This window comes from Lipophrys pholis, assembly GCF_963383615.2.
Source record: "Lipophrys pholis genome assembly, chromosome: 5".
In the NCBI taxonomy this organism is placed as follows: domain Eukaryota; kingdom Metazoa; phylum Chordata; class Actinopteri; order Blenniiformes; family Blenniidae; genus Lipophrys; species Lipophrys pholis.
This window is the reverse complement of record NC_137628.1, coordinates 11,626,598-11,650,045: the sequence shown is the minus strand read 5'-3', so window position 1 is coordinate 11,650,045 and position 23,448 is coordinate 11,626,598. Positions and strand designations below refer to the sequence as shown.

The following is a 23,448-nucleotide window of genomic DNA, read 5'->3' as shown; positions in this document are numbered from 1 at the left end:
ATTCATTTATAGAGCACCATTCAAACACAGGGCAGCTCGCAGTGCTTTACAAAGAAATTAAAGAAATACAGAAAACTTTAAAAGAAATAAAAAAAAATTATAAAAGAAATACATTAAAGTTTTAAAAGAAATTAAAGAACTACATTGGAAGGCTTTAAAAATAAAAATTCTAAAAACAATCTGCTTATCTTAGCTAGAGTTAATGATAAGGAGGTATACAGTATTTTTACTTTAGTGTGTTGAAGGATTTGATGCACTTTGTCGATGTCGCAGCCTCTGATAGCCTTTGTACTACTGCCACCATGTGGACATACTTTGAACTGCATAGACGTTTACAGTTTGAGCCATTTAACTTCAACATTCAGGTAAAACAAATACCCTCATAGTGAGTGTGTATGTCTATTTCTGACCAAAAATGTGTTAAATAAGGAAATATTGACCATAATGAAATGCCCACTTTTACATTATATGTTCATATTGTCGTGACCACATCCATATGGGCAATCTGAAACTGTAATACCGATCATGATTTGCCTGGAAAACATGTTACCACACACATACGGATGACTGAAGCAGCACAGGTGGAATAGAATTATATAAACTGATCAACTCACCCATACATAGACATACACAGAAAATTAAAACAGATTCTACAAATGTACCTCTGACTTTATCTGTCCATTGTCTGTACTATTACATCAGTGAGTGGGAAGATCATCATCATCATCATAATAATAATGATAAACGTTTCAAGAAAATCTTAAGAAATGATTGGGGGAAACGCTGCTAATGTTAAAGCTGGATTCATCCTTCCAGTTTAAATCAGTGTAAATCCCCTGAGATCCAACATGGAAATGCATCACCTGCCTCAATAAACCAAACCATTCTATATATTTGTCTATCTTAATTGAGAATTTAATGAGTTGAAATAATGTGTTAAAGACAACTGCATGTATTTTGTGCAGATGAAGCTGTGCTGTAGTGTAATGAATGATGTTTTTTACAGACTCATCTCCTCTAAATGAAGCTTCTTAATGAATTGAAGTGGCCACAGGGGAACTGCTGCTTATTAAAAGCTCAATAAAAACACACACACTCACTCAAAAACACTCTTCAAAAGGGTTTAATGTAACCTGCTCTTCAAAAACATTAAACCAGCTGGAATCATTTAATAATGTACATCATGGAGAAAACACGAATCACTTACTGCGTATTGATATTTAACTGAAGCTTATTTGTGTAAGAATGTTTAATAAAATACATTTACATACCAGAGCAGAAACAAAGAAGGCATCTGAATGAGGATTCTTTTTTTCCATTTTATTGGAGTTTATTGTGTTATTTTTAAATATTGGTTTTAACTCCAGCTCAAGCAGTGCAGAACGATGAAACGCCGCATTTCACACTATTGATTAGAACATCCTAATTCAGATACTAGAACATATCATCAGTGTTAGAGGTGAAGCACTGAAGTGGTTTCCATCATATTTATCAGACAGGTTCTACTTCGTTCATGTTAATGACTCCTCAGCTCACACTAAAGTTAAACATGGGTTCTGTATCAGGACCTATGCTTTTCACATGATATATGCTTTCTGTAGATAATATTATCAGGAAACAATCAACTTCCCTTGTGACACACAGATCTACTTATCTATGAAACTAGATGATACTGATCAACTTATTAAACTAGAAGCTTGTCTTGAAGACATAAACTCCTGGACGAGCTGTAATTTCCTGCTTCTGAACTCAGATAAAACAAAATGAATGATATTTGGCCCAAAACGTCTGAGAGAGAAATGATCTAAAGAAATAGTAACACCGGATGACATTGCTTTGACCTCCAGTAGCACTGTGAGGAACCTGGGAGTTCTCTTTGACCAGGATTTATCCTTCAACTCCCACATTACACAAATCTGCAGGACTGCCTTTTCTCACCTACGTAATATTTCTAAAATTACCAACATGTTGACTCAGAGTGATGCTGAAAAACTAATCCATGCTTTTGTTATTTCGGGAGTCGACTAATGTAACTCCCTATTATCAGGGTGTCCCAGTACCTGCCCAAAAAGTCTTCAATTGATTCAAAATGCTGCGGCGGGAGTTCTGACAGGAACCAACATCAGAGATCACATCACTCCAATACTAACCTCGCTTCAGTGGCTCCCTGTTTAATCTAGAAGAGAATTTAAAATCCTCCTTTTAACTTATAAAGCTCTTAACAACCAGGCTCCACTATATCGTAAAGAACTGTTAGTCCCATATCTCCCAAGAAGAACACTTTGTTCTCAGAGTGCTGGCTTACTGGAGGTTCCTAGGTTTTCTAAAACTAGAATGGGAGGCAGAGCTTTCAGCTCTCAGGCTCCTCTTATGTGGAACCAGATCCCAGTTTCAGTCAGGAAAGCTGACACAGTCTTTACTTTTAAGGCCAGACTCAAGACTTTTCTATTTACTAAAGCTTACAGTTAGAGCTGTTTCAAGACACTGCCATAGTGCTATATAAATAAAGTTGAGTTGAATTGAATTGAATTGAGCCGAATTGAATAAAAACATTGTTTTAGATCTGTGAAACATCTAATCTCGAATAAGACCTTTCAAATAAAGCTTAACACTGTTATTTGTGTGGGAATTGTCATTACAGCATGCCGGACAATACAAGGTGACCCTCTGCGTTTTGTTTTAGTTTTTTTAAATTTGCTTTCTTTTTGGTTTCGTGTAATTTTTTATTCTTAACAAGATAATGTGGCCAACAGGTTATATGTTATATATATATGTTATATGTTCATCACAGCACCGGTTTCACATTGCACACATCTAAAGACAGGATAGTTACATATATATATATATATATATATATATATATATATATATATATATATATATATATATATATATATATATATATATATATATATATATATACACACACATAGAAATATAGGACAACAAGAATTGCCGTCACTCAACATAAAGAAGCAAGTATTTATGTGAGTTTAAATAAACGATAGAATTATTTGTTTGCTGAAAATCACCGTCCGTGATGTGATGTGATGTGATGTGATGTGATGTGATGTGATGTGATGTGATGTGATGTGATGTGATGTGATGTGATGTGACGTGATGTGATGTGACGTGATGTGATGTGACGTGACGTGACGTGACGTGACGTGACGTGACGTGACGTGACGTGATGTAATGTGAAGAAAATTTTACTGACCAGCAGGCTGGACGCACATGCGGCTGTATCGGGACCCACTGACCACCAGAGGGCTGCCAAAAGCAAGCACTTTGAGTTACTACAAATCAAACAAAGGTTTCACAGATAAGATTTTTTTCATATGAATCGTTGGACTCTGTAGGATTATCTGGTCTGGAATTGTAAAATTGTAAAATTGTACTTCTATCTTTAGATACAAAACTGAGTCACATTCATGAATGTACAATTTTGATTTACACTCTATAATTTGTATTTTTTATTTCTATTTTTTTTTTTGCTTTCATATTGATTTTATTCTAGCTATTTTTATGATTTTACTTTGACTGTTTCTTTTCAGTAATCTTTGCCATTTAAGTCGTTTTTCGCAGCGTATATGACTGTTTTAGCTGTTTTCAGCCTGGAGATTGGACCATTTTTAAAAATCAGTGCGGTGTGCACAGAAAATCAAGAAACAGAATGTTTCTTACCATTACACATTGTGAAAGCTTCGTGGAGCCGCTCCAGAGCAGCACATGGCTCCAGAGCAGCAGGCTGATTTAGACAAATAAACGAGATGATAAACAGAAAGATGGAGTTCTGGATCACAGCAAACACTTAAATCTGTGTAGTGTGCAGGTCATTATTAGAAAGTTACATCCCCGCCGGCTGAGGGCAAGTCAGATCCCCGTAAAGGCCTCCTCTTCCCACGCCCCCAGCCCCCCCATCACTGATCACAGGTCCCCTCCTTCCCCGCACAACATGGACCGGAACCCACGCAGCAGCAGCAGCAGCAGCAGCAGCAGCAGCAGCACGTGACCTGGGCTACCCGCTCCTCACACCGCATCATGGCTGCGGAGGCTGCGGCGGTGCCGTACCGTACCGGGGCTGGAGCTGGAGCCTGCGGGGCTCCGCGCTCCTTGTCCCGGCTACTGCTGCTTCTCTCCCTCTACTCCTGCTCGCTGCTGCCCGCCCCAGCGCGCGCGCTGCTCGGCTTTCGTCCGGAGGACACCGGGGCGGAGCTGTCCGTGCGGGACGGGGTGCTGAAAGCCACCGAGGGGACCCGTTTCATGCTGCGGGTTTACTACTCCACCTCCCCGCAAAGGCTCAACCGCACCGCGGGGACGCGCGCCAACAACGCCGCGCCTTGGATCGCCTTCATCGAGGAGCCGAGTCCCGGGAGGGAGGGACAGGTTCACCCCAAGAGGAACATGTGCATGGACAAGACCGCCCGGACGTCCGACATCGAGGTACTGGGCTCCTTCAAGTCCGCCTCCAGCCAGAACTCGGTGCTGGTGGAGCTGCTGGCCAAAGACCTGCGCCGGGGAGAGAAGGTGAAGTACTACTCCATGTGCGCCTTCGACGGCTCCAAGTGGGAGCACTACCGGACCCGGGACTTCTGGGTGGCCGTGGCGGAGCGCTCCGCGGCGCCGGACCTGTGGCTGCAGGTGCTGGTGTCGGTGCTGCTGCTTGGGCTCTCGGCGCTCTTCAGCGGATTGAACCTGAGCCTGCTGGCCCTGGACCCGGTGGAGCTGCAGGTGCTCCAGAACAGCGGTACCGACACGGAGCAGAACTACGCGCGGAAGATCGAATCCGTGCGTCGGCATGGGAACTACGTGCTGTGCACCCTGCTGCTGGGCACCGCCATCATCAACGCGTCGCTGGCCGTGTGGATGTGTCAGATCCTGGGCATGACCTGGCTCTCCACGGTCATCTGCGCTTTCGGAATCTTCTTCATCGGGGAGATCCTCCCGCATTCCGTGGCGTCGCGCCACGGCCTCGCCATCGCCTCCAAAACCATCTGGGTGACGCGGCTACTGATGGTGCTCTCGTTCCCCATCTCTTACCCCATCAGCAAACTGCTGGATCTCATCCTGAACCAGGAGATCTCCAACTTCTACACCCGGGAGAAGCTGTTGGAGATGCTGCGCGTCACGGACCCGTACCACGACCTGGTGAAGGAGGAGCTGAACATCATCCAGGGTGCGCTGGAGTTGCGCACCAAGACGGTGGAGGACGTTCTGACGCCGCTCACCGACTGCTTCATGCTGGCCTCGGACGCGGTGCTGGACTTTAACACCATGACCGAGATCATGCAGAGCGGCTACACCCGGATCCCCGTGTTCGAGAACGAGAGGTCCAACATCGTGGACATCCTGTTCATCAAGGACCTGGCCTTCGTGGACCCGGACGACTGCACCCCGCTGAAGACCATCACTCAGTTCTACAAGCACCCGCTGCACTGCGTCTTCAACGACACCAAGCTGGACGCCATGCTGGAGGAGTTCAAGAAAGGTCAGAGGAGACGCACAACTTCACAACTTCAGTTTGCACATCCTCCGCACGTTTAGCACATTGACACACAGATGACCTTCAGAGTTTATCATGCACACAAAAACTACTGCGAAACCTTTGAGTTCACATTGTTAATTACAAAACACATTCAAGCAAAATCTCAAAGTGCCACTTGTGATGTTTATAAAATAAAAGCATAAAAACAAACGAATAAAATCAGATAAAAGCAGGTACCAACAAGGTGCGCAACATGTCTGTTTACCTTTGTATCGAAAATGATTCAATGAAAGGATTAGATGCTACCGAACCTGGTGTTTGAACCACTATCAATTCCATGGGGAGTTCTTGAAGGCGGCTGCTATAGGCTTTAACCAGCAGGTTAAACCTACAGCAGCACATCATCCGTTGTGTACACTTTAAGAAAAAAAACAAAGAGATAATAATAACTTCTTATTGATAGAAGCATTTCAAGTAACATATCACTTCCATATTCCACATACCTTCAAAAAGCAAACTAAATGTTGCATTTTTGTTAAGAATGTGTTAAACAAATGTTAAATGTATCAAGTAACTGAGAAAGTTTTGACTTTGGAACCTAATTGATGTGTATTTGGAGAAAGTGTGAAGTTTTGAGGAGCCATGTGAAGCTGAATGTTTCTCATCTTTTTTCTGTTGATAACACAGAATTCTCCCAACTCAGAGTATTTCCTGTGTTCCCTTCATAATCTGATGAAAAATGCTTCAGTTGTACATGTTGCTTTGAAATGATGCAGGTTTAGAAACTGTTTTAGTACCTGATAGGCTCCAATAGAGGCGTACAACCTGCATCTCTGCAGCCACATGTGGCGCTTTGGCTCTTTTGTTTGTGGCTCCCTGAAGCTTTCACTAAACTATACCTGAATTTATTTTTACACACCTGTCTTTTTCAAAATAAATTTTATCTCTTAGATAAAAAAAATGGCTTTAAAAAGGCACAGTAAGTAAATTGAGAAAAAAAAGGCTAAACTGACTAGAATTTCTAAAAGGGAATAAATAGGTAAACAAAATGGAACAAAAACCAACAAAACTGCTGAGAAAAGAGATACAATGGTTCAAATGTCCTTCCTTCCGGTAGCCTCTATAACGTCTACTTGTAAATAATGTCTGCTGCGTTTTGGTTAATTTAAATCTTTCAGTTCTTGTATTTGTCACTGTTAAGCCTTAGACATATTTATGTTTTCAATCACTTATTTATTTTTTGATCAGATTTCATATTCATCCTTCGTTTTATTCAATCAATGTGAAGTAATGCTGAAAGGAAATCCCCTCTGGGATATATATATATGCAACATAAGATATAGTTTTTGTTTCAAAACTACTGTATCCATGAAACTTTAGAAGCTGTGTTAGCGGCTCCAGGCAAATTTTCTCTCAAATGTCTCTCTTGGTCATAAAGGTTGCAGACCTCTGAGCGAGTCTGAAGCTTCATGGATGTTTGTTTTTTTTCACCTGGAGCCTGTTCAGGTGTCTTACTGAGAAGTTGGAAGTTTCCCACTTCCCAGTCATAAATTCCCAGCTCTGTGAATACCCTGAAACAAGGGCTCCTTTATTTTTTTTTACCAGGAAGGTTTTGTGGGATACATCAGGGAATGCAAATGTGTGTCTTTACAAATTGGATCTGGAAGGGAGCCGTGCTGGTGGCTCGGCCCTCCTTCTGTGTCACACAGGCTTTGCAGTGCTGCTGCAGACTCTTTTTTTTTTTTTCCCATCCTGCATGCAGTCAGCTGGTGCTCCTACCTCTCTGTGAAAAGGGTGGGGTGCCGCCCAGCCAATGGCGAGCCTCGCCGCTTATCGCTGCCTTCCTGCGTGCTCCGGGATCCTGCATAGTCAGCAGTTTGTGTGTGTGGCGAGGATGGAACAAGAGGGAGGTAAACAGAGGAGGACACCTTGACCTGCTGACAGGAGACACTCCACAGCTCTTTTATTTATAGTCTGGAACTGTAATCACTAAACAGCGCGTCCCACATCAACAGCGCAGATAAAACTGATGAATGTGACTAAAACAACTCCAAAACATGCAAATAATTAAATAAATCCACTATATTTTTATGTTTTTTTCTGGGCTTAAGGTGGATTATCAGAGTATTGGTATTAGTATAATGGAGGCGAACCAGGTGCCATCAGTGTTCTCTCTCGCTCTCGCTCTCGCTCTCTCTCTCTCTCTCTCTCGCTCTCTCTCTCTCTGTAGCAGCACGTTCATGCACTGCGGCAGAAGAAATGCCGACCTTTTCATTCATTTCACTGAGACTCCTGCAGCAGCAGCTTTGCAGTGTTTACCCGCTTCTTGTAGTAACCAGCTCACATCAGTCAAGGAAATCTCCTCCTCATACAGACTCGTTACATGGACAGCGGGCCCACATCATAATAATCCACAAGTCTAAAAAAAAAACCCTCAATCTCAACGTACAGAGCAAATGAATACTAGTTGCATGAAAATACAATATTCATTTACAAAACTTGAAAAAGTTGGAAATAAGGAAAGACCCCGGTTTGAAAATACAGTATAATCTCAAAACATCACGTTTACTTCAACCTCATCATTTTGGATTGTCGAGAACACAATACTAATTTAGTTCGTGTCGTAGGGGGTTCATTTTATTACAACTGAAAATACAACAAATGATTGGAGGTTTTCTGCGAGGTCAACAGCAATAGAATGTGTGCATTCGTGAAATCATTGGGTTCCTTCATTCGTGACGACTTTTTCTTGTTCAACAAGCTGCTGCAGAAGGTGAAGGCGGTATTTATGTGGTGGATTTGACTCTACTTCCTATCGCTGCAAGCTCTGCAGAATCTCAATTCTGGTCTTTGCCAATTTCAGTGTGAAAGTAGAAGAAAATGAAGTTTAGAAATATTGAAAAAGATCATATACACATTCTCGACGACCACTTTTTTTCTCACATATTTAAAATTCAGGCAATGTGAATTTCCAGAACATGAATACAAAGTGAAGGCTTACGGTTTAGTACTTTGTATTAAGTTGTGCACATTGATATTGCAATGATGATAAATTTGCTATATCCTGCAGCCAACAATTGTTACTTAAATAGAAAGAGAGAATGATGCACAAAGAGTTGTTTTTACAACATGAACTTGTTGATCCTTGAGGAGGACACTTGCACTCACAGATCAGAGCATGATTTCCCTTCACCAGAAAAAAACATGGAGAGAAAATCCAAGAACTTCGCTGACACATCAGAGAAGATTTGACTTATAAAACTGCTTTCTATTTAAAGATATTGAGCAGAACTGGCCTCAACCTAAACTAAACTGTCTCACGCTGATTTACCATATATTTGAAAAGCAAAGTTAAAAGGAGGCCTGTTGGCTTCAGTCGAGGTTTCTGGATGGAAACAAGCTACAACTGGGAGGAGAACTGTACCCCATCCTGGCAGAAGTTAGTGAAAGCGAGTCGCAGCCAGCCTGCTGGTGTGCTGAGACCACAGAGGCTCTTTGGCCTGAATACAAAGCAGAGCGTCTGGCACAGTGAAGCTGGCCGAGTGACGGCTTCCCCGCTGTGAACTAACGGCAGCAGCAGCGTGCGAGAACGGGGGGAAACCTTCCCCGTGCCAGAGCGAGCACTGTGTAGACAGATGGGAAGCCGAGTGTGAGCATCGCACAGCGATCGGACATGATCCACCAAAGCTGGTGAAGGAATGTGTCTTTTACCAACAATCCAACAATAGGTCCAATTTTATCATCCTGAAAGTCTCAACTGAGACATGGAAGTTTGCATCTGTCACCGTAACCGATCCTTTACCATCTTTTATGGGCTGTCAGAAGTGATTAAAGTCGAGAAACACGGGACTAGCTCAGGAATTGAGTTATATGAAACGCCCCTTCCATTACTTTCCCTCTCTCTTTTGGCTCTCGTCCCTTCACAGTCCCCTCGGAGGCAGATGATTAAATATTCATTGTGCTGTATTTTCACTTTGTCTCTCTGCCATCTGTTCAATTCTGGTGCCATTTTTTTACACATTTGATCCATTTGACCGACGGCTGAGTCTTAGCCTTAGTTTTAGATTTGGTAGAGTTTGATCTAAAGCGTCTGATAACGAAAAGATGACCCACTTTTACTTTTCACTGCTGAGCTGTTGTCCTCCTTCTTTCACAACCATGGCTAATTGGTTAGATTGCAGTCTACACAGGACCTTCTGGAGGCCATTCAGACACATAGGCCTTTTCCACCAAAAAGAACCAGGAGCTCGTTCAGGGCCGGTTCTTTTTCCATTGTTTTTTCCAAGTGAGAGCCACATCATTGCGTCACTCCAAACGTTGTACGTCACTGATTTCACCAATGTAGCACCCGCAGCGCATATACAAGAACGAGGAGACGGACTGTATTCACTGGTTTGGTCCGGGTCGCGCCATTGAGTTTGGCCTGAAACATTGCGTCTTCTCGTTGCTCTATTGGTGTTTTTTCACGTCCGTCTTGCTTTAGTCCGGAGCCCCGGAGTGGCCATAGAACAAAAAACATTGATAATAATAACACTTGAATGAGCTTTGGGCTTATTTTTCAACATTTCATTACATTGTGAATTTCTGCTCCTTTCACTTTGTGTCTGAATCAAATGCCTCCACATCGGAAGGAATGGAGGAGTAGAATGATAGAATGCAGTTCTAAAGCCGTTTCCAATGGCAACCTACAAAAACACACACTGATCAACAAGTTATCTTTCACATGAAGCGCCATTAAAAGGCTCATTTTATGGCCCCCCAAAAAATCCAAGCTTTCATTTACAGTAGAATGTAGTTTGTTTTGTAGTTGTTCATGAACCAAAAGTATCGCTTCGTCATGGCGCAATGCAGTGCATGCAGACCTCAGCCTGCGGTCATAACGCCATACAAGACCTGGAAGTGAAGTTAGCTACAATGATGTTACGACAAAAAGCTTGAAAAAAACGACAATGGAAAACTGCTTCTAAATGATATATCTGGCTGACTTTGTGTAACAGGGCAGGAGCTCTGCGGCACAACAGTTGGAGAGCCACCGGCTCCGCGATCGCGGATTAAATTATCTCGTTCCCTCGCGTTATTATTTTAGTTTTTTTCTATAACCACTCCGGGGCTCCATGTTCGCTGTAGATTTCAGAAAACCGGTTCAACGTCTCTTCTGCCTCGTCGGTAGCGATAACTCCGCCCCCAGCTGATGACGTGTCTGGCTCCACTCTGGCCCCGCTCTGGCCCCGCTCTGGCCTCACTCTGGCTCCGCTCTGGCCTCGCTCTGGCCCCGCTCTGGCCTCGCTCTGGCCTCGTTCTGGCCCTGCTCTGACCCAGCAACGATGTGAGGCCAGCTTAGCACCCGTTTAGACCCGGATAGGACGGGGCTTTGGCAGTGGAAAGACAAAGAACTGGTGCTAAGCCCCACAATGAGTTGCACATTGTTGTTTGACCTGAGCCTGTAAAACGCAAAAACGAGTGTGATCGATATCAATCATTACAGGACAAGTTTCAACCTTTCTTTGTATTTGTTGTAGTTGGGGATTTGGCTTTTGTATATGCTGCGGTTTTTATGTTTTTCTGCAATGTTGACCTGCCATACAGGTCACACATACAGTATGTAGGTTATCCTTGGATGGCTCACATGAGGTCAGCACCAACTTGAAATACAAACACAGATTCGACTAATACAGGAGTAGAGGGTTGTGAAACACTGAACCTGCTGGCAGGAAACGTACGGTTGCAGCTGGTCAATAAATGAGGCTTCAAGTGCAGAACCTGCGTTTGGATGTACCATCACACAATAAAATGAGATAAAGTCTCAATATGCTTCAAACATGTCAGGAGATATTGCTGCAGGTTTATTGGTGACCTAATTGTGGTCTGGAGACACAAATTAAATGTTATCTTTCTAAGTCCAAAGTAGATCCAAGCTGGCAGATTGCATTTACCCTGTAGACATTTGGTTCATTGGGTCAGAATGTGTTAAGTGATGTGAACAAGACAAAAAGAGACATTTTTGAATTTGTACTATCTCATAGACAGAAAGAAGTGTGTGGGATTTTGCATCTGATTGGTTAACAAGGCTCAGTGTTTGGTCCTCTTATGTTTAAACTTGATGCATTATCGATCTTTATGCTGATGATACTCGCTTGTATTGCACTATAGATACAGCACCATCTGCCGTTATATCTTTTTAATGCTGTTTCAAGGATTCCGAAGTTTCAGAATCACTCAGATGGTCCTAAGTGCTGAACTGTGGTGCAGTGGTTAGAGCTCTCGCCTCACAGCAAGAATGTTGTGGGTTCTTTCTGTGTGGAGCTGGCATGTTCCCATGTGTGTGCGTGGATTTCAACTGGGTAATATTTGGGTCCAGCGCCCCGTGAACCTGAACGATGGATGGATGGATGGATGGATAAATAGAAATGCTCTCCAAGCACCGTTTTCGTGTAAATGAACACCCAAATCATAATGAAAGTTTTCCCTTTTTACTGGAAATCATCATGTAAACGGTGCCTCACACGATCCTTATTGGAAAGTTGCCTTCTCACATTATTGACAGAGAAAAAAAACAATTCAAAATGAGCCAGCAGATGAGACGGTTGAAATGAAAAACTCCATTTAAACTTGCAGAACAGACAAAGTGATTTGAATTAAAATGAATTCTGAGGAAAATGTACAGCATATGAGCCTGTCTCAGCCCAGTGGAAGTCTGCCTGACCTGATTAGCCGCACCGAATGGTGAACACTTTTCAGCTCTGTGCATGTTTGTGCCTCGGTGTGTGCCTGAGGTACTTGGCAGGCGGAGAGCTGAACTGTAGCCAGACTGCTGAGATGGAGCTACAAACAACATTCACTCTGTTTTCTACCACTTCGTGTCTGTATGCATGTGCACGCGTGTGAATGCTTTTTCTGAGTGTGACGTTTTGAATTATGCATCAGCTGGATCACACCTGATGATTTCTCCATTGTGCTGCAGAACCTCTCTGTCACAATCCTTCCTCACATGCATACAAACCTCTCTGTTGTATTTACGTGAAATACACTTCCTGGACAGGCTTTGCACGTATTGGTGCATTGCATTATTAATCACGCCAATTATCTGCCGAGATGCCTCAGCATTGCACCTGAGTGCACACACTCATCATTGTGGGAGTAAATACACAGGGAAACACTGCAGTCTGTTTTGTTTGTGTCACATGATGGATTGTGTTTTTACATCTACAGCGTCTTTTGTGTGTACACACCCCCCGTTTACACCCACTCCATTCAGCTCTTGCTGCTCCATCCACTCTACATGAGAGTGCTGAGCTCCACTCCCACTCAGGATGAGTCACACAAACACAGTGAAGCAGGTTTACTCCAATCCCAAGCACTAATTTCAGATCAAACAATATCTGTGGAAAACATTGTGTACTCTGATGATTTGTGTATCTGAAACGCAGGACACACTGTTCTGTGCACGGATACACAACATCAGATTATGTGGACTTTATGTGTTTTGTATTAATTTTCTTGCTCTGAGTGAAATCCAAACATGGAGCTCTTTGAAAGTCAGATTGTTATTTCACTTTGGAGTACAAAGTGTGACCCTATCTGGCATGGTGGTTAATTCAATCCCACAGTTCCTGTTGATGGAGAGAAATCAATAACACAAAAAGATGTAATTAATACTCACAGGGCGTAATCTCATCTGGGCCATTTCCGGGCGGAACTGTGCACATCAATTCAGTTTTCAGACTAATATGTTCTAAATGCACGTTCACACGAACCATGGCTGAACGTTCACGTCAGAGATGGAGATATTGACATGTCCTTTTTAGTACAAAGCTGCCACTGACAAGTGAAGCAGGATGTTTACACCTTGCTGACTTTTGGCTGCATCTGCAGTCTTTCTTGGCGCGTCATCTGACATGTGATGACGTGTCGGTCTGTATCAGATGACCAGGCCGACAGATAGGAAATCCACTATCTGCAATAATCAGCAATTTTTTTCATGGCGGATCTAAACTAAAGCCATCCACACAGTCCCACACACTGCAGACACACTCTCTGGAGAAGATACGTAGATTACATCCTGGGAATATTAAAAACTGGACACACACAAGACCTCACAGACCATCTGAACAACATGGACGACACTGGAAATATACAATTCACACACGAAGAGGAAACAAACAAGACCCCTTCTTTTCAGGACATGAACATTTACTACAGACAAGACGCCACTATAGAAGTCACAGTCTACAGGAAACCCCCACACATGGGCCAGTACTTCCTTTGGACATCGGAACACCCGACAGCACAGAAACCTTCTGTTCTCAGGACACTTTACAATTGACCGGCATCATAACAGATGAAATAGACAGACAGGAGGAGGACAAACACATCCAGAACGCACTTACACAGTGTCAGTATCCGAAATGGGCTGACGCTCTGAGGAAAACTGCAGATGCAGCCAAAACATGTCAACAAGGTAAAAACATCCTGCTTCACTTGTCGTTAAAAAGGAAACTATAACATATGTTCATCTTTCATCCTATTTTAGCTTATCCTAACTGTGGATGGAGGCAGAATGCACAGGCTATTTGTCCAGCACATGACAAACACAGACAACACATAGAGCACAGTCACACTTTTGGTCAATTTAGAGTTTCTTTAATTAAATTCAAATGTATACTTGGACTGTGGTAGAAAACCAGAGCAAGCAAGCAAGTACCTGTACAAAGTGCTGCATAAAAATAAATAGGATGTAAAAGTGCACAGTTTACGATATTTAGAAGATACATAAAATACAAAAAAAACTGTTAAAACAAATTAAAGAGGCTAAAAACAAAGAACACAGAAAGGCAATCAAGCCCAAACCGGACTCAAACCAGGGGCTTTCTTGCCATGATGCAAGTGTGCTAACCACTACCCCACGGATTGGCAATAAAACAGAAATGTAAAATCAATTCTGATGTAATTGATACCAATGTTATGGGACAAAGAGCCCTCTAGTGGTCATGGAAATTATGACGGGAACAATGGAGATTCGCAGTTTAAGCCTTTATTGTAAAAGTGTTTATATTTGGGAATTTCTCCCAAAGTTGTTTTGCAAATCAGAGAATGCACAATGAAGTTGTTGATATAGGTGTTTCGTGAATTTTTGACAACTGTACTGCGTCACACTTTTTGTGTTGGGGTCTTTTTCAGATCGGTTTGATTCCTTTTTTTTCCTGATGTTTCGTTCCATAGTGAACTAATTTAAGAACTGAAGCTGAGCTGTTGTACTGACCCTTCCTATCCAGGGAAATCCCACCTGGCCATTGTGCAGCGTGTGAACAACGAGGGCGAGGGTGACCCTTTCTATGAAGTCATGGGCATCGTCACCCTGGAGGACGTCATCGAGGAAATCATCAAGTCAGAGATCCTCGATGAGACGGACCTCTACAGTACGTATCCTGACACACACATTTGTCCTGACGTAGCGAATAAAACAAGAGTCTTGATCTCATTGCTCTGTGTGTCTCAGCCGACAATCGTTCTAAGCGGAGGGTCTCCCACCACGAGAGTAAGCAGCAGGACTTTTCCATCTTCAAACTGTCCGAGAACGAGATGAAAGTGAAGATTTCGCCTCAGCTTCTTCTGGCGACGCACCGCTTCCTTTCCACAGGTACCAGCCAATCAGATCGCTTCTCTGAGAAACCCTCTGTTTCTAAACTGTACAATGTAGGGATGCATCGATAGGACCAGTATCGAGTATTCGGTCCGATACTGCACGAGGTACTCGTACTCAGAAAAGATCCCTCATACAACCCGACGAGTGACACCTCGGCTGACATCATACGTCGGCAACGTCGCCTACGAGTAACAGAGGATGAGGGATGTCAACAGTTTAGAGAATCTTTGATATTTATGAGAATGACAAAAGTAATTCAGAGTGTAAATAATGTTCTGCCAAAATATCAGGAGGAGGTAAAAGATTGTACAACACCAGCAACTTAATCACATGTGGACCAGCAGAGTTAACCTGATGTAATTTACAACTTGTTATGTTATGTTGACGTTCACTGAGTTTAGCAAGCTGACCAACACGTCTCTTAACTTTTCAGTCTTGTCACTCTACTTTGTACCACAGGATGATGTTGTGAGCTATTCTGATTCACAACTATCAACAAATTAAAAGTAAAGTGAGAAGAAATGTTTTCTTTATATCTTGTATAACACATCTTGGGTGTGTTTGCGCTGAAAACTGATTCTTGTAATTCTTTGAACATTCTGAATTTAAATGTAAATCTTTTTGGTGTGTTTATACTGTGTCAGAGGTGGAGCCCTTCAAACCGGCTCACATCTCAGAGAAGATTTTACTGCGGCTCATCAAACATCCCAGCGTGGTTCAGGAGCTCAAGTTCGATGAGAAGAACAAGCGAGCGCAGCAGCACTTCCTGTTTCAGCGCAACAAGCCGGTGGACTACTTCATCCTTTTGCTGCAGGTATGTCAAACAATCCAAAACCAAGACGGTGTCCAGACCATGGTCAGAATGTCTCTGTGTCTCTGTGTCTCTGTGTCCTCAGGGTCGTGTTGAGGTGGAGTTCGGTAAAGAAGCGTTGAAGTTTGAGAACGGAGCCTTTTCTTACTTTGGGGTTCCAGCCATCATGCCGACAGGTACACACACTTTACATTATGCTTTTAAAAAGGACAAACCAGAAGAATCAGCAAAAAACTGTATACACTAATCAGCCAGAACATTATGACCACAATATCTTATCAGTCCGAGAACACTTCTGACTAAACGCCTGAAGGGGAAGATGCTCTGATGTGTGTTTATTGTGACACAGTAACTAAGTTGTTTTGGGCCATATTTGACTTTCATTTCTTGAAAAAATTTAACATGAAGGGAAATACCACTGAATGCATATTAACATGTGTTTTTGTTGGCCAATCGACAGTGAGATCTATTTTTTTTGTCTTGTAGTGTTACCTGTTGCTGGTCATAATGTTAAAGTAGTATTATTTTACAAATTGAAATGATTTCCATGCTACATTGATGAACTGGAAAGGAGTCAGCTCTAACAGGTGAATGAATGAGAGGATTGAGCTGATTCAGTTCTCGTTCTTCCCCCTGCAGTCCACAGATCCCCCTCTCGCAGCAGTGGTCTGGACCGCTCCGAGTCCATGCTATACGGGGGCAGTATGGGGCAATTGAACGGAGGTGGGAACGTCTACCTGCCTGACTACTCTGTTCGACAGCTCACACATCTCCAGGTCATCAAGGTGACACCTCAAACTCACTCATGAAAGTAGCACACTCTGTTTTTAAGCTTTGTTTTCACATCTGGATTAAATGCGATCGATAGTTCAAGTCACGGGTCGGCAACCTCCAACACTGAAAGAGCCATTTGGACCCGTTTCCCACTGAACAGAACACACTGGGAGCCTCAATACCCTCTCGACATAAAAATTAAGATATCGCTGCATGGATCGATTTTAACCTCTATGCTATGGCGGGTCTAAAATAAAAAAAGAATAAACAAACCGCGTCTTTAAAATTAACTAAACATATCTAAATAAATGAATGCAACTATAAGGAATCAAACCCTGGTTTCCCGGTACGGCAGGTAAGAGTCATAACCACTGTACTACTGTGGCTGCACGGGTGAGACCCGCTTCCTACAAAGATTTGATCACCGCGTCACTCAGTTCAATCTTTTCGCTAAAGGTTTTGGCCCTAATTAAACTGTCTCTTCACAAAAAATATTCCATAAATGAGGAGGGGCAGAGAGAGGTGATGTCCTTTCCTTTCCGACCCAGAAGCTTCTGACCGACTGGTAACAGACCAGCTCTCTCTCCGTGTTACGAGTCGTCCATTCATTCCCCAAGTCTCCCCGTCCATATTCTCCTGAGACTCGGTAGTTTTATAGTCAAGAGCAAAACTTTTCTGAAAGGAAAACGCAAAAACGATGCGTTTTCAGTTGAAACATGATGGTAAATACACGCACATTAAAACTTTTAAGGAGGGAAGGAGGTTTGATGTCTGGATTTAATGTGATTGACATTATAAGTAGAAGAGAGTCGGTTCAGTTTGAAGTGAGATGGATTCGTTTTTAGTGATTAGAAAGGACATGACACTGAAAAAGAGTCATTTAATTGTTGTATACACAGTATAATTAGTTCTCTGCATGTCACTGTGCAGCACATACTGAGTGTTTTCTGAGTTAGTGGCCTCACAGATAAACACAGACCCCTCCGCTCAGAAAGCCAGCTCTTTGCCACTATGGCTACCGCTCTCTTTAGCCAACAATCTAGTTAAAAAAAAAAAAGGAAAAATATCTGGTGGCACTGCAACACAATGCCTCCTTTTTTCAGATCTGTTCACCAGAAAATAACAAAAAATTACATAAAATGTGTTTCTACAGAAGATCCTGAATATTCAGGCACATCAGGGTTGGGAAATCCATCTATTTATAGTTGTGGTGTAATGGTGAGTGTTCTGTCCTGGGCTGATTTATTGCCATTGTTTGAAAACATGCATGTGAGGCTTACTGATGACCCTAAATTCCCTTTGTTAGATGTTAATTTCAGTGTGCGGTTCTCTCCGTCTCTCTCAGTATAGAAAATGCATGGATGGATGTTTTGGATTCTCACAGCAATTTGTTGCTCACCACAAAAGATAAACATATCACGATGGATTGCAAATACAGAATTAAGTAATTTGAAAGTAATCGTAAAGCTAAACGTGTCATTCCATTGGTTAAAAAGAAACAGATTTTTCAATTAATTTTTATTTCTATAGAACTGAATACAACACTGTCATTTCAAGACACTTTTAAAAGCCAACAATTCCACTTTCTGCTGTTCTGGCTGGTGTTGGGGGATAGAAAGAGAGAAAATCAGAGGACAAACAGATTGTTGGGAGGGATTCAAACCTTGGTTCAGGTAGGGGGGTAGGGATTCTCCAACAAATTAAGCATCCAGTCACATCACTCGGCATGGCGGAGGCAAGAGACTCATCCTGAAGGAAGTTACTTTGGAGGCTTTTCCACCAGAAAGAACCAGGTGCTAGTTCAGGGCCAGGGCCAGATTTAACACCAGTTCTTTGTCTTTCCACTGCCAAAGCCCCGGCCTATCAGGGTCTAAACAGGTGCTTAGCTGGTCCCACATCATTGCTGGGCCAGAGCGGGGCCAGAGCGGGGCCAGGGCGGGGCCAGGGCGGGGCCAGGGTGGGGCCAGGGCGGGGCCAGGGCGGGGCCAGGGCGGGGCCAAAGCGAGACCTGACACGTCATCAGCTGGGGGCGGAGTTATTGCTACCTACGAGGCGGAGAAAACGATGTACCAGCTTTCTGAAATCTACAGCGAACACGGAGGCCCGGAGATGATAAGTCGCTCCCTCAAGTTAATCATGTGAGGGAACGAGATAATTTAATCCACGATGGCGGAGCCGGTGGCTCTCCAACTGTTGTGCTGCAGAGCTCCTGCCCTGTCACACAGTCAGCTGCGTCAAACATATCATTTAGAAGCAGTTTTCCATTGTCGTTTTTTTCACGCTTTTTCCCGTAATGTCATTGTAACTAACTTCACTTCCAGGTCTTGTATGGCGTTATGACCGCAGGCGGAGGTCTGCATGCACTGCGTTACTCTCCGTTATGAGACGCTCCACTATTTTCTACCCACGGAACTTCTTTATAATGAAGCAATACTTTTGGTTCATCAGCAACTCCAACATAAACTACATACTACTGTAAATGAAAGCTTGGAGTTTTCAGCCATAAAAGGAGCCTTTTAACGGCGCCTCGTGTGAAAGAGAACTTTAATCAGCGTTATTTACTTAGGTTGTCATTGGAAACATCTTTAGAGCTGCATTCTATCATTCTACACCTCAATTCCTCCCCAATATTCGCACAATATAAAAGTGGATTAAGACAGAGGACAGTAGGTAGTAGTCTCAGAAGCTCTGGATCCTTCCAGCAGATCTGCTCTGACTTCTTGATATAGTTTGAAAACTGTTGCTGATTAAAGCTGGTAAAACTGATTTTACAACTGAGATGTGATTTCTTTACATCTCAATGCGTCATTATGATCCTAAACCAAACCCCAGTGGTAACTTTTCTTTGTGTTTCTGCCTTTTTATCTTTTAGCATGCTAATTCTTCTGCTCACTTTTCATTCATGCCCTGCAGTGGAGAAACAACAAACTGCTCGTCTTGGTGAACGTTGCATCTGGTTGCAAGTGGGTCCAGAAAGAGAAAGGACACTGTTATTCTGAAACGCGAAGACGTTAACATTTCCTATGACTAGCTATTACCTGGAATCCTCTGCTCTTCCATCAGATCACCCGGAGCCACTACCAGAACGCGGTGACGGCCACCCGGATGGACAGCTCCCCTCAGACGCCGGACGCCGACACCCGGCTGGCCGAGGCCAACAGCCCGACCCCGGAGGCTCCGCCCACTGACCACGCAGCCACGCTGATGCCCACCGAGCACGCCACCAGTACCACCCTCCTCATGCCACCGCCCCGGGAGCTCGGCAGGCCCAGTTCGGCCCGGAGCCGGGGGCAGCAGTCCAGCGTCCCGCACAGCACATCGCTGCTGAATGAGAAGAACCGAATCGTCCGTGAGTCCTGAGACACGTCTGCAGTTCAGACGGAACAAGAAATGAATTTCATGAATATGAGACGTTTTCACTGGAAACATTGTGTATATGGGGCTTTAATTATTTTATAACATGGACCTGCTCTACCAAAGGAAATGTGCAGACAGTGGTTAGAGTAGTGGGCTTGGAGGTTTTCAAATTTGAATTCCACTGTGAGTCCCTGAGCGTGACCCTAAAATAGAAGCAATAAATAAAAGAAAAGGAAAGTCTTTCAAGTTTTGTTCACTAATTACAGCTTGACTTCAACCATGTGCATATTAGTTCTGCAATCAGTCAGACAAGTAATACTCATAACGATCTTATATTTCACTATCAGAAACTATGAAGTAACTCCATTCATTTTCAGAGAGTCAGCATTAACAGGCACCATCTTGATCCTTTACTTTCCAGAAGCATTGAACACTTTTGCTCATGTAATTCTTGCTGAGGTGGGATTTTACCACACGGCTCCTGAGTGGCTCCTCGAGCTGCTGACAGATGGAGAAGGCAGGTTTGGAGTGTGGTTGCATTTGAAGCAGAGTGTCTTTTTGAGACATCCTGAATCAAACGGCTCAATCGACTCAGGTCCCGTTAACACGACAACAAAGAGTGGAACCGCAAAACTTTCGTCATGTTTCGTCACGTAGTCTGACCTGTTATTTTTCAACAAACAAGTCTGGTGTCATGTAAACGGATCCTTAGATCATCTTTAAAAAAAAGTCCTACTGCAAAACACTTTGATCAGATATTTGAAATTAGAAGCGCCTAACTGTGCGTGTGTGTGTTGCAGGGAGTAAGTCTGACGGCCAGAAGAGCCCCAGCGACTCCGTGTTTCTCAGGATGGACGAGATTCCCTACATCAGAGAGGACCGAGCTGAGCCTGATGCACACGCCGGTTTGTTTCATTCATTTGTTTTTTTTTTAATGTGACAAAATAAACTGCTGCTTTCACTTCTTCTCAGGAATCAAAGCTGAAAGAAACAGTAAATCCAAAGGCAGCTTCAGGCACCATGAAAAGTTTAAACAGGGAGTGTTGTACTGTTATTTTTCAGCTGCTTCAATTATTCTGTATAATGTGGCTACTTATTTTTAATTTATCCTCAGAATTAGTTAAAGACCAGCTTTCTGCAATGAGATGACTCAAAGGTTACAACCTGGTTGATGTCGTTCAAAGTTAGAAATTTGTAACAATGGAGGTTAATAGAAGTGTTTGTGGAAAATAAGCCACAATTATAGCGTTTGATAGTAAAGCTCAATATGAAGAGCAAAGCTTACTTCTTAAGATGGATGCCTTATTCCATGTAAAATTTCTCACGTTTGTTCCTGAAAAACTTCAGGATTGATTGAAACTATCTGCTGTGGCATTTTGTAAATCCACAGCTATGTATACATAAGAAAAAAATGTATTTAGAAGATTGTTATATAATTACTTTATGCAATTAATGCATTCATTCTCATCAAAAACAGTTTTTTTTTTCATTTATTGAAAAAACAGAAAAGAACAGTCAACCAGTGATTTAATGGAGTAAAGACTGTTGTGTGTGTCTGACTTTATGTTGCCAACATTACAATAATAAAAGTTTAAAGCTGAAGAAATACAAGTATTTCCATTGGATTGGACTTTATTACTTTTCAATTGAACCACACCTGAACATTTTCATCAATTTGAATTTTATCTTCTCATGAAAATCTTTACTCAAATCTTCACAAAAGTCATTTTAAAGGTGTTAAAATGATTAGAGTACAGGAGTTGAATTTGTCCTGTAAGTGTTCATGAAGGACGGACTCTTGTGGCTCTCTGTCTTTCAGACTTGGCTTCTGTTCCCATGGAAACGGACACGTCGCCTTTCATCAGCAACTTGTCGCTGAGCAGCTCAGAGGACACGCTGGGCAAGAAGCTGCTGCTCAAACTCAGTCAGTCTCACACACAGAGACACACACAGACACACACAGACACACACACACACACACAGACACACACACACACACACACACACACACACACACACACACACACACACACACACACACACACACACACAGGAGTGTCCAGTTCTAACCCTGGAGGCTGATTGTCCTGCAGGTTTAAGGTCACTCCCAGTTACAGTACACCTGACTGCATAGAGGCAATAACAATAACAAGCGTGATGACAACCGTCATTATATTCAGGTGTGCTGACACAGGCGGAGAGCGAAACTTTCATTTAAAGTAAAAACGCATAATTTGTGCGTTTTCATTTCAGAAAAGTTTCACGTTTACAGACCAACACTTGTCCTGGCTTGCAAGCTACATAGTTTTCTGATATTTCCATGTAAACATCATTTTCAAAACGTTGCCGTGGAAATGTGAAATTTTTCTTTTACTCATGAAATGTTGTGTAAATGGGGCCTCGGCTAGTTACATAATGTACATGTGTGTGTGTGTGTGTGCGTCAGCTCTGACAGAACAGTTGATAAGAATAAGATCTTGACAGAAGACAAAGCTGCCATTTCGATTTCTTTCCATTTAGTAATATGTCTTTTCTGTCCTCAGGTCATAAGAAAAGGAAAAAATCCCGGGAAGGAGAGAAGACACCAGAAGACGTTTCAGAGCAGCCGCTGGTGAAAACCTAGCCGAGCGTGTAAAAGAGACCCGAACTCTCCAAAATCCCCAAACTCCCATCGCCTGGTGGTTCTTAAAGCTGTTTGTAAAGACGATGTCTTCAGCTGTCAGAGTTTTATCTGAAAGCAGTTCATACGCTTATCACTGAAGGAGGTCATGAGGTGGATCTATCACCTGGAATATCCTGCGCGAGTGAACGGAGCGCACCATTCTCTTCAAGAAGGCTCAGCTTTGGCAATATGCATCAAACCAACGTTTGATCAACAAAGGAATTAGCTTCTTCAATACGCCTCTCATCTCCACCCCTCCGGCTTTTTCCTGCTGATGCTCGTATATAAAGGAATGACTTTGAATGTAGTAGATTTTAAAGAGTTTTTATACACAACTCACATGTGCGCACTCACGCCGGAGCTGAAGGGGACGATGGGACACAGGAAACAGGAGGAGGATTCCAAAGAGGATGCTGATTTGTACGCACTCTTCCACAAGGCACGGGAGGAACCTCAAACAGGAGCGTCCAGCCTTGTACTGGATTTCCTGATGGGATTATTTTCTTAGCATTTATCACCTCCCTATACAATGCAGAAGCGTCCCGTTTACACGACAATGTTTTCAAGTGAAAACGCAAAACTTCTGTTGAGTTTTTTTGGGGTCCGTTTACACACCAACATTGCTCAGAGCCACTGAAAACACCAATTTTCTTTTAAAAACGCTCCAGCTCCATGTAGACGGCGGAAACACTGCGACTGCACATTCCCACCATGGC

General features: G+C 42.9%; 1 protein-coding gene across 1 annotated transcript; it reads left to right on the top strand.

Moving 5' to 3' along the window:
• Positions 1 to 3,968: 3,968 nt before the first annotated feature.
• Positions 3,969 to 22,693, top strand: LOC308109800 (metal transporter CNNM1-like; the record flags this gene model as incomplete). Its single annotated transcript, XM_080463605.1, has 10 exons — positions 3,969 to 5,488; positions 14,758 to 14,901; positions 14,982 to 15,122; positions 15,773 to 15,942; positions 16,025 to 16,115; positions 16,579 to 16,724; positions 19,777 to 20,062; positions 20,871 to 20,975; positions 21,890 to 21,994; positions 22,614 to 22,693. The coding sequence occupies exons 1-10, from the start codon at positions 4,042 to 4,044 to the stop codon at positions 22,691 to 22,693; spliced, it is 2,715 nt and encodes a 904-aa protein (XP_080319731.1). The 5' UTR covers positions 3,969 to 4,041.
• Between the last annotated feature and the right edge of the window lie 755 nt (positions 22,694 to 23,448).